The sequence below is a fragment of the Candoia aspera genome, chromosome 1, assembly GCF_035149785.1.
Source record: "Candoia aspera isolate rCanAsp1 chromosome 1, rCanAsp1.hap2, whole genome shotgun sequence".
NCBI classification, from domain to species: Eukaryota; Metazoa; Chordata; class Lepidosauria; order Squamata; family Boidae; genus Candoia; species Candoia aspera.
In genome coordinates this window covers 165,763,253-165,778,667 of record NC_086153.1, presented here as the reverse complement: position 1 = coordinate 165,778,667, position 15,415 = coordinate 165,763,253, and the positions used below count along the sequence as shown (strand labels likewise).

The window sequence follows — 15,415 nt, the reverse complement described above, 5'->3', positions numbered from 1 at the left end:
TTAAAAAAATGTTTTGTATCACATTTAGTCTCTCTTCAGTCCTATGTGTATATATAGCATCAAATTACCCATCTTAAGTAAGACCTTTTTTTTTGGTGCTGTGCACAGCTGATGATGCATTTGCTTTCAGGCACTAACCCTGACACAGATAGGGATCTTTTAAATATTGAATACTAAGAATTCTTTAAAAACCTGGTATGTTAAAGGAGACATTGATCAAAGAAAAGGTATTGAATGCAATTGTTTTGTTTATTAAACAGCATTAGCTTTGATTTTAAATAATTCATCAGATTTTAATGGGAGTGGTTCAGTTAATTTAGCACTGGATTATAACAGTATTTGCAGGATTAAATCAATCCAGGTTTGCTTTTCTTAACAGTAGTAAATGGGTAAGGAAGAAATAGCCCCAAAGGATGTGAAAAACATGCTGCATATTCAGACTTCATTTTCTCACTTTTTAGCTGGTGACACTAACTATCTTTTTATAGACTGAGGAAGCAAAAATAGAAGAGCTGAAAAGCAAGCCATCTATAAAGTGGCAGGAAAATGGAAACAATGGGAAATGGGAAATCACATGGTCATTATATTTGTTGAATTTCTCCCAAGAAGAAGTGTTTGTTATTAAAAACGCACAGAAAGAGCTTTTAGACTGATTTCTTACTGTGTATTGGCAGACTCAGATTAATTAATTACAGACAGCCAATAACAACCAAGTCTTTAAGACCAGGAATCAATAAGTGGTACTTCTCATAGGATGTCCATAATGATGTGACCCCTATCCTAAGGAGTTTCATAGCAATCCATTTGGACCTTACTTGTGAACCTATGAGCAGGGACTCACACCCAGTCTTAAAAACTAGACTGAATTGGGCCTGGAAATGCACAAGGAGCCAGTACGAGTAGAAACAAAATTAGTATTCTTTAATATGATTGCTTGTCTCCCACAAGTAGCAGGTAACATTTTACCTGTCTGAACTATCACCAAAGGCAGCCCTTCTAGCCCCTGTATCTAAGCATGAGTGACAGAGCAAAATCTGTTATTTCCAAAGAGGGATACAGCTGGGAGATCAGATAGATCTAATGAAAATTGGGTCCAGGTATCTATTCAATTTTTTGTAGTCTTGAAATTGGTATGATAGTGGGGGCCATCTGGATCTTAGTGGGGATCCTCATTTCAGGGGGCAGGCTTTTTAAATTAATTTTTAATTGCTTTTTAATTAATAACAGAAAAAAAAGAAAAACCAAAAGACAAAAATAATAATATTAAGATACATACACTATCAAGAAAAAAAAACATTAAAAAGTACCATTACAAAAAAGTAAAGAAATACAACAAAGGGAAAAAAACTTGTCATAGTATATTGTTATAATTACAAATCTTTATATAATTATCTAATGTAAATATTATTCAAATGCATATATATTTCTAATACATTTATATGACTATCACATATATGTGTGTAACCTACTGTATTTTGTATAAAGGAGTGCCATATTTCATTGTACCCATCCATTATACCTGTCCATAAAAAATCTATGTCTATAGGCAATCTGCTTGTAAGTAGCAAGTACAGTCAGGTCTTCAATCCATTTAATAAATGGGGCCATACATTTATCTTTCCAATGCTGCAATATCAGTCTTCTGGCCATAGTAAGGGCACAGAGTTATACTGTTATTCATCGGGTCTCTGTCCTGTTCAGACTATGAGACGGCCAGGCAGAATTACTAGTAAAATTCTTTACTGAAATAACTATTTACAATAGCAAAAATCGTTGTAATAGATTAGGCAATGCAATTCAGTCAAGTCTACCCAGGCTGCAAAGGACATTCAGGCAATGCTGCAGGTTCAGACTGTGGCAAGACAGCGAGGCAGAACTCAGCTAGTTCTCTGATTGAAGCTGCAAGACTTGAAGGAGCTAGAGTGCGTGGCAAAGGGAAGGCTTGACACACAAGTCTGTGAACAAGCACATAGGTTGGACCAGGCCAGAACACAGAGGCTAGACAAGGCTGAATGGGAGCATCTAGGCAAGGCTTGGATCTGGAGGCAAGACTGGACTTGGCTGAAGCATCAAGGCAAGGCTTGGATCTGGAGACAAGGCTGGACTTGGCTGGAGCATCTAGGCAAGGCTCGGCCCTGGAGGCAAGGCTAGACTCGGCTGGAGCATCTAGGCGAGACTTGGATCTGGAGATGAGGATGGATTGGGCTGGAACATCTTTGCAAGGCTCAGCTCTGGAGGCAAGGCTGGACTGGACTGGAATGTTGAGGCAAGGCTTGAATCTGGAGACAAGGCTGGACTGCACTGGAGAGTCTCGAGGCTTGGGACTGGAGGCAAGACTGAATCGTGCTGGAGCGACGAGGCAAAGCTTGGAACTGCAGGCAAGGCTATGCTCAGCAGGAACGGCAAGGAGAGGCTTGACTGGAGCAGCTTGTGCAGGAAGCAGGTCCGCAACAGCAGAAGGCACTGGCTCTGGTTCCACTCTGGCGACAGGCAAGGCTTCTAACTGGTGCAAGGACTCTTCCAGAGGTGCTGTGAGCTCAAAGGATTGGTTGTCTCTGGCAGCTTGCTCTTGGCGCGCCTGCCTTTTTAAAATGATCCTTTCCGTGCCTTTTTTCACCTGCAACCAATCGGGCTTCCTTTTGATTTGTGTGCTTCTGTGCTCATCTTTCTCGAGTGCTGATTGGAGGATTTAATTCTCCCTCCAAAGTTTGACCAATCAGCGTCTCTGATTTCTCCCGCTCTGATGAGTCATTTCTGGGTTTTATTTCTCCAAGTCCTTCCTGATAAGTTTAGTTTTCCCCTTCTGGCTCTTGATAAGTTTTGTCTTCAGAGTGAGAAGCAGGCTCAAACCTCACAGTCAGCATGAGTCATAAATGATGGCAACCAACAACAACAAGGGCACATAGAATCCATTTACGTTGTCCAGATATCAAATTCCAAGTATTAGGTATATAGTTCAAAAGAATATTATCCTCTGAGAATTTTAGCTTTTGTTGCACAATCATATTTATATAGTCCACTACTTTCTCCCAAAGCTTAGTAAGTATAGGACATTGTAAAAATGTATGCTTTAAAGAGGGGTAGGGTCCTTATTACATCTCCAGGGGGCAGGCTTTGCAACAAGAAAGGCACGCTTCTGGGGATCTGACAGATGGCATTGTTTACTTGAAGGAACTTGGAGTGTATTAACCCTGCCATATCTAAATACTGTAGCTAGCCAGATGCTATGATAGACACGTGGTCCCTCAAGTAACCAGGCCTCTGTCTCTTGGCTTTTTGGCTAGAAAGATTACACTAGTATTGCCCTGCAATTGCACTGGTTTATTTTAAGTAATGGAGGCATATTTGGAATAGTAGAAGCATACCAGGGCTTCTACTATGTGCTAAAAATTCTATAGTTGATATTGCTACAATATTGGGTTGCATCCCCCAATGCCTGGGGATAGCGTTGAACAACAACAAAATCTCTCTCTCTCTCTCTCTCTCTCTCTGTGTTTTAAATCCATAGTATTTCACAATGAAAAATATATTAAGCATCAAAAGTATTAATTTGCATGCATGCCTTCTGGCAGAGTTCTTTTTGATGGCCACAGCTGTGGCATTGCTGGGAGTGTTTGCTTTCTTTATTTCAATAATAATAATAATAATAATAATATCAACATAAATAATTATTGTTATTATTTTTCTGCCCATGTTTTCCATTCCATTTTTTATATTCTGATATTCAGGATCTGAGAACCATTATCAAATAAACATTAGAATGTTTGCAACAGTGTTTCCCACAACTATGTGAAATTAAGCTGCTGTCAAGAAACCTTTTTGAACAACTATTATTTCAGCTCTTTGACCAAGACCAAATGGAGAAAGAAAAGTTAAATCACATTGCTTGTGATATAGTTGCTAAATTCATTTGTGAATTTCTAGGAGGCATTTATGCCAATTTCTAAAGTTATTGTGATTTTAAATGTTAATAAAAATGTTTTATAACACTAATATTTGTCAGTGGGCACAAATCTTTTAAATACACTGTAAGATTTATATGTCTTTAAAGAACATTGTGCGGTAATTTTTGTCCAAATTGAACAGTAGTTTTAAAATCCATTTAAAGTATAATTAACTATAAATAAAAAGTATGAGTTGATTACACTGAGAAAAAAGCAGCAAAAATAATCAATAAGCAGTAGGGGTGTGGATGAAATGAAAAATGCATTTAACTTCAAAGGTGGAACAGAATATTTCATTCCCAGATTTTTGTCATCCCTGTACCAACTGCTCATGGTCTGGATAAAACTAATTCTGGAACAAAATGTTTGCTTCAGGTTCAAGGTTATTTGGAACCTGGAATATTCTGGATGCTCTAGACAGAGGAAACGCTGGATTCAGGACAACCTGTTCCTGAAAAAATCTGGATGACTATGAAACAGCCGCAAAGAAATACAAAAAACTCTAATTCTTTGCTAGCACTTAGTGGTCATCCAGACTTTGCTGTCCTGCTCTGATAGCCTTAGCCCTAGCGCTCCTTTTGAATTTAGCAAGCAGGCAACCATTTGCCCTAGGATATAGATAGTCTAATTGAAAGAATATGAGGAGAGATTGAATGGCTTAGGGTGTTTTTGATCATGTGACACAATCCTTTCAGTCAATTATGTCCTTCAGAGCAGGAGGGCACCCTGGCAGAACGTAATTTCAGTCAATCCATAAAGGGTTTACTTTAAAATATGCTTTAATGTAGCTCCTCCAGATCCGGATTGTCTATGCCTAGATTGTCTTGCAGGCAGCTACAAACATGAATTACCTCTGCCCATCATAGCAATTAGCAAAAGGAAGGGAGGACCACTGCCCTGGAGGGAGGCCTGATCCTTGGATACACAAAAATAAAGACATGTGGAGTCTCTTTCAGTGTGAACCTCACTTAGAAGGGACAGCCAGGTGAGCCACACTGAATGTCTTTCAGTGTTCATCTCTCAGGTGATATGAGCCATGGACTCTTCCCAATTATGTCTTGCTACATTGGGAAAGTGACTGGCTTTAGTGTGACCCAGGTGAGTTTGCATCTTAGGGATAGGTGTTGGGAGATTGGAAACCACCATTTGGTAAATACATACATGCTGTGCCCCATGTTATCAGTGGTAATGTACAAAATCTTTGCTGGTATCAGAGAAGCATAGAATGTAAGAATTGGAAGGGATTTTAGTGATCATCTACTTGAATTGCCTGTCCAGTGCAAGAATCCACTGCTACAGCATCGCCAACAGATGGCCATCTGTTGTAAATCTCTGTGTAAATTCTTCTAGCAAAGGAAAACCCACTACCTCCTGAGGAGTCTGTTCCAATGTTGAATGGCTCTTATCATTAGGAGAGTCTTTTTGATGTCCATTTGAAATCTGCTTTCTTACAATCTCAACCCATTGTTTCTTGTTTTCTGGAATTACACTGAATTAGTGTATCCTACATGACTGCCCTTAAGGTACCTGAAGACAGTTATCTCCACACAGTAAATATGCTCAGTGCCTTCAGTCATTCCTCATATTTTCCCAGGCTTCTTATCTGGGTTGTTCTCCTCCAGACATGGTCCAATTTGTCATGGTCCTTCCTATAATGTGGAACCTGGAACTGGATGCAGTATTCTAAGTGCAGTGATGTCATCAGATCAACACGGAATAGAGAGGAACAATGACTTCTCTTGGTCTTGACACTATACTTCTATTGATGCAGCCTAAGACTACATTGCTTTGTTTTGTTTTGCTTTGCTTTGTTTTGTTTTTTGCAGCTGCATTACACTGTAGGCTCATGTTCTGCTTATGATCCACAGAACACTCAAATCTTTTCACACATGCTGCTGCCTAATATGGTTTCCCCATCCTATAATGCCTTTGATTATTTATTTATCTAATTTTTATCCTGCCTTTATTATTTTTATAAATAACTCAAGGCGGTGAACATACGAAATATTTCTTCCTCCTCCTGTTTTCCCCACAACAACCTTGTGAGGTGAGTTGGGCTAAGAGAGAGAGAGAGACCGGCCCAAGGTCACCCAGCCGGCTCTCATGCCTCAGGCGGGACTAGAACTCTCAGTCTCCTGGCTTCTAGCCCAGCATCTTAACCACTAGACCAAACTGGCTCTTTTTTTCCTATTCAAACATAGGACTTTGCATTTGCCAATGTTGAAATTCATATTGCTGGTTTCTGCTGATTGATCCAGTTTGTCAAGATCTTGCTGAATCTCCTGTTATTGTCCTCTAAATTGTTTGTTAATAATAATAATAATAGCCTTTATTGGAGTCAGTGACCAATTTTACATGTAGTTCTAAGATAAAAGTTATGGAAGTAAAAAAGAATGATGAGATTAAAATTAGCTAAGCAAATTGCACAGAGTGAAAACAAATTGTGTTAAGACTGAAATGCAGAAGTAGATCCAGGACGTATAGAAAAACTAAAATTGCAGAATTACTTAAATGTTAAAATGAGCACAATTCTATATTGCTATGATATAGCCTTCAAGTCAATCTTGACTCCCGGTAACTGTCTGGTTTAGTCCCTGCAGTTTTCTTGGCAAGGTTCTTTGGAAGTGGTTTGCATTGCCCTCTTCCTAGAGCTTAGAGACTGACTGGCCCAAAGTTGCTGAGCTGGCTTTGCACCTAAGGCAAGACTAGAGTGCTAACTTAATCATTGCTAAAACATTAGAATAGCTAAGAAATAATCCTAGAAAAATATAGTGAAGTGTGAGAATGCACGTAAAAGTGCTTAAGATTCTGCTTAAGTAATTAAGTAGTTAAGAAGTTGTGTTCTACAGTGTTTATATCAGTCTTGCATGAACTACAACAATGACTGTGTAAAATTTTGCAATGTTCTTGGAAGTCATTGTTGGCTTGTCCACTGTAAGATAGGAGGCTGCCATAAAACTTCTAATGATGAAGTTTGAGTCATATATATTTAGGTTAGAACAGAGGTATTTCTGAAAGAATATATCAAAGATTTATTATTTCATCTCTGATCAGACTTTGTAAAAACCTAATGTACTCAGGTACAGTATTGTAAGGATAAATCACAAGACTTAAGTAGTTTAAGTCTCTTGGACCATGTGGATATAAAATTGTTAGAAAGGGTCAGAAAAACCAAAGGACTCTTAAAGTGAACCAATTTAAGTGAATAATTGAAGCAAATGAGCCATTTAGAGACCTCTGTGGAAATCAGCTGTTTTTAGCCTTAATATAGGATTGGAAACACATAGAGACACACCAAAGAAAGCCCTTAAGAATTTAGACTGAACTGTCTCAAGAGGGGTTTCAGAGCAATATTTACAGACCTGGGATCCATAAGTTAGGTAACTTAGAACTTCTGTGTTGTCTATCTTAATTGCTGTCAAGATGCAATTGCAGCTGTTTCATCTTGCAAAATGCAAAGTAGCCTTTGATCTTTCCTGGATGTTGATGAATATTTAATAATATTTAAATTATTTTACCTGTCATTTAAGGATTTTGCAGGGATGACACAACATTTCTAGAGAAAACAAGTAATTTTGTTTTAGTGTAGTTGGTGTCAAGTTCATTATTCCTACAGTTCAATCTTCAAGGCCCTGAAGATTCTTCCCATATGTACTAGGAATGTAGAAAGAATGGTCATGTCATCTGCATGCAGCAGGTTCAGGAATGAGTTTACTGGCTAGCAAGGGTGGGTGCATGGGTCTTGATAGGGCTTGCACCTATGAGTGTATGTAGAAGATTAAAAGGGTGGGGATCACTTACAGACCTGTTTTACCCCTTTCTGAATGGACACATGGGCAGTAAGAACAGAAAACCTACATGTTATTGTGCTAACAGAGCTTTGATAAGGGCAAGTAGTTGGTTGATTGAGGAGGCAAACAGGTTCCCCTATAATTGTTTCTGGTTATTGAGCCAAATATAGGGAATAGGAAGTATATTCTTTTTGGATACGTTCTGGAAGACTAGATAATGGTCTAGGCTTGATCTCATTTCCCTAAAGAAAGCCAGCTTGTTCCAATCCTATGATAATACTATGTATCAACCAGTCCACCAGTTTTAAGATGGAGGTTCCTAGCATAGAGCTTGTTTATGATGCTTAGCAGGCTAACTGAGTTGGATTTTTTCAGTCACTTTTTTAAAAATATCAGGATTATGATATAGATTTATACCAAACAACTGATATTTGAAATGTGCTGTCCATGTATGTAAATAATGTCACCAAAATTGGGATCTACCAGTTGATGTTGGACTGTAAAAGTTCTGCTAAAATTAGAATTTCCCAGTGACTTTGCCATTTTTAAGCTGTGAGATAAATTTGGTGATCTCAGATACGGTCACCAGAGCTCAGCTTCACGTATCTTCAGGACATGCAACTATTGTCACTAAAAAGAGTTCATAACTGATCAGCCCATGCCTCAGGGTAGCTAAGTCTTGATGATCCAGAGGGGGGACCTTGGTGAGGATAGGTCAGAGAAACTGCCAAAATGCTGAGTTTTACTCAATTAGCAGTCTGGCTTCTATCTTCTTTTTAGAAAGGCTTTAGACAATTTTTTTTTCTCTTGATAACAATGAAGTAAATTTAGCTAGAGCTTCTAGTATAGTGAGCCCTGTAGGTTTCTGTTAATCTGGACCAGGCTGTGGAGCATTGCACTTGGGGGCAGGTTGTCTGGTTCAAATTTTAGCAAGACCATTCTGAATGCCCAGAGGATAGGGATTGCAAATCAGTACCCATTGCATTTGAGGATCAGTTGAAAAAAAAAAAGGTGAAAGGTCCCCTGTGCAAGCATCGGGTCATATCTGACCCTTCTGGGGGGACGCCGCTTTCACTACATTTTCCTGGCAGACTATAGTGGGGTGGTTTTAGTGTAGTTGGTGTCAAGTTCATTATTCCTACAGTTCAATCTTCAAGGCCCTGAAGATTCTTCCCATACGTCCCATGCGGAAGCTGGACTCTCAGGTAGCCGGCTCAGGTCGACTCAGCCTTCCATCCTTCCGAGGTTGGTAAAATGAGTACCCGGCTTGCCGGGGAGGGTGATGACTGGGGAAAAGGATCAGTTACAGTACAGTAAATGGAATCCCTGAGTCTATTGTGACAAGTGTTCTGCATAAGTCCATTTGAATACAGTTCCCCTTTGGGGAACAGACTGATGCAAAGTAGGAGTGGGGCACTGTGCTCTCCCCAGGACCTCTTACCCTCCTACCCTCTTACCTCCTAGCAACAGACCCACCACTAACAAAAAGAGGGAGAGGGAAAGGGATAGAGGGAGAGAGAGAATACTTTTGGTTGCTGTTAGCTTCCCTTACAGTTAGTTTTGCACTTTAGCCTTCCTGACTTTATTTCTGTTGATACTAGCTTCTTGCTGGTATGCTTCCTTTTGAGATTACACTCATCTTCCATCTCCTATTCATGCCCCTTTTAACTCTTAGCTCAGTTGACAACCTCCTATGCATCCACATTAGTTTCCTAAATTTCTCCTCATTTTTTTCTTCTCATTGGAAGGGGGTGTGATTGTTCTTTCAGTATTTGAAGGAGAGAAAAGTGGGTGGCTGTGAAAGCTGCTTGAATTATCCCTACCATAGAGTATTAGAATCTTGCCCTTGCTGCCCAACCTTTTGCTATTAGCAGAGCAGACTGGTAATGCTTCTTCAGGCTGTTAGAACTACTGTATAGTGCCCTACCTTCTCCTCTATGCTCAGTTGTGGTGTAGAGTAAGTGTGGATTGCATAGGCAGGAGTTGCTCCCTGTTCCTGATACAATAATAAGGGGACTGTCATGAGTGCCGTTGAGCTGAAGGCATCAGCACAACGGCACACATGACAATACCTATCAAGCAGGGGAAGGGATTTAGGATAAGCAAAGCACGCACAACAAAAGACACAGACCCCGAGGAGAAGGGAAGGTCCCCGGCCGGACGACCCAGCCATTGAGTCACAAAAGAAGAGGAAGGAAAGACAAAAGACAGGGCGGGTCACAAGGCACACCTGAAGCTGTCAGCATAGCGCAACGGAGATCGCCCAGCTGACAGCAATCACCGGCCGGAGAAAGGAACCAATCATGGGCAAGCCCGGGGCATCAGCAGGGGCCCCGCAACCCTTCACCTACCGGCACGGAAGCATACCGGACAAAAGGGGGATGACGCAAACCGACGTCGGAGGGGCGCTGACCGGCGCGGGCTATTTAAACCCCACACCGGCGCGCTCCCTTCACTCTCAGCTTTTTTCATGTCTAGCACTACGCTGTAATAAACCGGAACCTGCTCTTCCCTGAAATCAGTGTCTGTGTTTTACTCGGCGGCAGGCAGCACATGACAGGGACATCAGCAGGAACTCTGGAAGGCTTATAGGTGAAGCTTCCCTTGTGGAGTTTTCCTGCCCAAGAGGACACTACAGCTATATTAGTAGTAACAGGACCACTAGCCATGCTGTACCTGATCTTTTTGCCTACCTCTGAATAATACAGAGATCTTTTACACTGGTTTATGTCTTTGACCACCAACAGTGGCCATTTAATTTGGGGGAAATCACAAGAGGCAGAGTCAGTCACAACTCTGCCCCTAATGCCTCTGCCTCCTTTCATTCTAGGGACAGCAATACCACACATCATGAGGGCAGAAAAAGTGATACAAGGTAAGAAAGAAAATAATGGAATGTGGGTAAAAGTAAGTAAGAGGGAAAGGATAAGTGATGAAAGATTAATAAGATGCTAGGTCAAGTGAAGTCAAGCGAACAGCCTCATCTTCTTCATCTCTTTCATCTGTGGACAGCTGATTCATCACATCCTGTTAGATGAATCCAACATCTTCTCTCTTCCCTTTTCACCTTGCTTGTTATGTAAACAACGACAACATTTTTAAAAATGTATGGCTGTTGTGGTCATATCACCACTTACAGGGTGCTGGAAACAGAAAACAGAACTTAGTAGATGTCCAGATTCAAAGTCAGACATTAAGTAAACGTAGATGGGCTTTGAACAATTTTGATGCAGTACTGATTGCTGTGGCATTTATTTTTATTAATCACATGCAGACATTAGAATATATTTTGTGATTTGGTCTGCATTCAGGAAAGTGAATTGGAGGACAACTTCCCTAAATTCCATAGGTCCACTTGTGAACTTGCTATCTCAGAACAAAACTGTAGGCTTTCCACATCAAATTTAAGTATTAAAATAGGTATGCACAAGGCAAGAGACTTTATTTATTAGCCTCCTGTGGATAGCAGCCATGCACAGACAAACTTATGGTCTGTTATTGTTTCATAAATTGCATATACTATCACATACACTTAGCTCATACATGTTCTTTCATAGCTCATAACTCTTCCACCATTTATTTACACAACTATTTGTATGCTGTATGCTTTCTTGACTCTAGACAGCTTACAATCATAAAAACATAGTAACATATGCTAATTAAAAGCAACCAGTACTACAGAAAACCTACTGCTAGCCACCTATTCTGCTCACCAGAAGCTTTGAGGAAGAATGTAATTTTATTGCTTTCCTAAACATTAAAAGGATGGGGCTATCCTGACATTTTTGGGGAGGGCAAGCTTTTCCAGAGTGGGAGGGCTGCTACCAGGTAGGTAATCTTTGAGTCTTTTTCCCTTTAGCTGTAAGAGGGAATCTTACAGAGCTCCCTCCTGGCTAGCAAATATTGGGTGGGTAGATTCAATTTAGAGTAGGCAGTCTCAAAGGTAACAAGAACTGGAGCTGTAGGGTCATATAGATAATAATCAACCCTTTGGATTGGACCCAGAAGCTCAATAGCAGCCAGTGCAGTTCCGGCAACATTACTCTTACTCTGCTAAATTGTTTTCTGATGGTCAGCAAATAGGCAGCTGCATTCTCTGACAGCTGTATGGGACTCAGGGGCAGTCTCAAGTAGAGAAAATTGCAGTAGTCTAACCAGGAGATGACAAGAGTGTGAATGGTTTTCAGTTTCTCCTTGTCCTAGTAATTTCACAACTGGTGGACCACCAAAGCTGGCCAAAGGCTCTCCTGGTGAAAGCCTCTACCTTCTGCTCTAGCAAGAGCTGTGAATCCAGGATAACGTATAGGTTGTTTATCTACTCTTACAGGGAAGGACAACCCATCAAAAACTATAGATGGAATAACTGTAGTATCTTGCTGCATTATTTTAACTCTGGTACTAGCTTAACTTTTAAGGATTCATACTTAGAATGACCCTTGTTTCGTACCCAGATAAAATATTTTAAAAATGTCCTTTCTAACATATTAACAGTTTCACTTAGGGCAGAATTCTTTGTTCTTCCTACAGGAGTATAAATTCCGCCTCCCACCTGTCCCATGTGTGGTTATTTGTGCTAGCTTTAAAATTTAATGTATCTTTAATTGTACTGATATTTTATATTGGTAAATACATTTAATAGAAATGCTTTATCAAAAATGTATGAAAATATTTTTTTAAATGAATTAATGTCATTTCTTTCTACCAGGATATTTTTTTCAACTATCTAGTCTAGCCTACCTCCCTGGGTAGTCCCCCTATCCAAGTACTAACCAGGATCAGCCAAGGTCACTTGGGTCCTGCCATCTGTCACTCTCAGTTGATTCAAGATCAATTATTTTATGATTTAGTAAAGAAAGAACTAATAAAATAGGGAGCAAGAGAGGCATGAAGCCCAGGATAGTTCATACTACCTGCTTCGTAATTAGAGGATAGAATTTTGCCAAGGTGATTGAGGTTGTCTTCCGATTCAACCACAGTCAGGCAAGGTGATCTTAGACTCACTTTTGTCATATATTTATTTATTTATATTTCAAATTTCTGTCACCACCCATCTCCCCCAAAGGGGGACTCTGGGCGGTTTACAACAAAATAAACAAATTAAAACCATAAAACATAAGTTACAATACAGACTATCAGTATAACTAGATAAATATAAGATCCTTGTGGTGAAAAGCTCTCATTCAATGGGGAAGGCACTATGGCACCAACCACCCCCAGGAAGAGCTGTTACCCTTCCCATCCCAAGCACGGCGGCAGATCCAGGTTTTCAAATTCTTCCGGAAGGCCGGGAGTGAAGGTACCTGCCTCACCTTTGGGGGCAGAAAGTTCCAAAGGGCAGGCGCCACTGCAGAGAAGGCTCGCCTCCTGGCCCCCGCTAGATGGAATTCCTTCGCTGACGGGGTCCGTAGCATGCCCTCTCTGCATGACTGGGTGGGACGGGACAATGTAATGGGGATGAGACGGTCCCTCGGGTACCCTGGCCCCATGCCATGTAGGGCTTTAAAGGTGATAACCAACACCTTGACTTGGACCTGGAAGCAAACCGGCACCCATTGCAGCTCATGCAGTAGTGGTGTCACATGTGCCAATCTTGAGGCACCAATAACTACCCGCGCAGCCACATTCTGGACCAGTTGAAGCTTCCAGATACTCTTCAAGGGTAGCCCCATGTAGAGCGCATTGCAATTGTCTATATGGGAGAGAGACAATAGTCATTGTCAGAGAGTTATTGAGAGGATTTAGTGGGAAAATCTCACACACCCCAATCTCTTTGTTCTTTAAAATGTCAGTAGTATAGACAAATAAAAAATCTTTGAAGTTTAAAGTTGGTTTAAAACAGATCTGGATTTTTAAATGAAAAAAAAACACACTAATCTGAGCTAATTCCAATTACCAATGAGTATCAGAATGAATTATTTGAACATAAACATGTTATATGTAATACAGTGCAGTATAATATGTACTGTAACATGTATTTAAATATTCATGCTAATAATACCAAATATTATTTACCATAACATACTAAAATTATCCTGTTTTATCTTTCAGAAAAAAGCCATCTGTACCAGTGTAGAAGCCTGAACAACTATTTCACGATGGACATAGATGATGAAGATAATATGAGTAAGGTGTACTCAGTATGGTTTCTGCAGAGTACTTCTGTTAACTCCCCTTTCATAGAGAAAAAACTTCCCTTCAAGGTTTAGTGAAATCAGAAGGATTTTCCCCATTTTTGTTGTAAGATATAGTGACAGCATTTAAGGGTAATGGGCAGTCTCCTGGAGTGGTACATTAGTACCACTGAATATAATGTGATTTATCTGCTTCACTAAATATTTAGTTGCTTTGGTTTGAATGAATATGCAGAATACATGATCTCTGACAATCAAGCCCCCTTGAATTTAGTTAACTTAGTTAATCTTAGTTAACTACTAAATAATATGTCCTATTGAACTCATTGGGCCTTACTTATGAGTAGGCATGCATTCAATTATACTCCTACTCTTGGTCAAATTATATGCATTTTGGTATGTTTTTATTTATTTTTTTAACTTTGCTATACCAAGTTTTCTGTTTCTTCTAGTTTCTTAAAACCAGTTTTATACTTTCTAGGCAAACATAAAGTATTGGATATTACAAGTTGTAGATCATCAGTTATTTCTGTGAAACTAGCAAGATTTTTGTTAAACTATTACTTTCGGTGTCATCTGATTATCATAAGATATAGATGATTATATTCTTAGTGAATTTAAAATTTTTTTTCAGCTATTTGTATTTTAAGATTTCACATAGCTTGTTATAGATGCTATGATTATTTTTACTCTAGTCTTTTTTTGTTCAGGATTTTAGCTAGTATTTTTCTTTCTGTGGAGATATAAAATAGCTGCAGCTATAGTATCCCTGTTCCCATATTTAATTTGTGAACATCTGAGAAAAAAATAAAACATTTTGAGAAAAATTTCATTCATGAAGTTTCTTTAATATAGTTTAAATACCAGGATGAATTATTTGGAGCCTGTGTTACAATGGAAATCTTGTCTCAGCTCTTAATTTTTATTACGGAGATCACCAGCTAGCTTGTGGTCAAGCCAGCAGCAACCAGCTGTGAGGTCAAAATCTTCAAAGAGGTGAACATGGTGTTGGGATCCAAGCTCCGCCCCATTGTACATATGTATGCCCCAGATTAGGTGAGCCTTGCCTTCCAGAGTAAGAAAGCAGTCTCTTTTCTGCTTCTAGAAGAAGAACATCTCCTGATGTTCTAGATTTATTTCCTGCATCTCCTGGTTAGGGGCAAATTCCTCCAGGCTCTGAGGCCTGCAGAAAAGTAACTCTAAGTCTATATATGGGCTGTATAGGAGTGAAAAGAATGATCCAACTAGTTCCATGCCCTTAGGTGGGCTTGTGCATGTCGGACAAAAGGAACTTTCAAACAGTTGTATGCTATATCATAAAAAAAAAAAAGAACATTGCTGATTTCCTTGAAGTTATCGAAATAGTTCTCTATATCCTGTCCATTGCATGCAGAATCTAATGTGTATTTTTCATCTGTCTTTAAAAAAGTGAATTTACTGAATAATCTCTGTGTGTGACATGAGTTTTGTATATGACTATGCTGAAAGAAATCTTAAATATATTTCTTTTAGATTCTAGTGTTAAATAATACAATATTTTAACTGATTG

The 15,415-nt window shown here is 39.6% G+C and overlaps 1 protein-coding gene across 2 annotated transcripts in view; it reads left to right on the top strand.

Annotated features, from left to right (window-relative positions):
* ADARB1 (adenosine deaminase RNA specific B1) overlaps positions 1-15,415 on the top strand; it is an 81,766-nt gene that overhangs the window by 17,730 nt on the left and 48,621 nt on the right. Inside the window, exons 2-3 of one of the 2 annotated variants that reach the window (XM_063317786.1) lie at positions 10,566-10,610; positions 13,784-13,858. In XM_063317786.1, the coding sequence (XP_063173856.1) occupies positions 10,586-10,610; positions 13,784-13,858 (100 nt within the window). In that variant the 5' untranslated portion in view covers positions 10,566-10,585. The remainder of the gene's footprint in view (positions 1-10,565; positions 10,611-13,783; positions 13,859-15,415) is intronic. The other variant, XM_063317785.1, reaches the window with a different exon arrangement.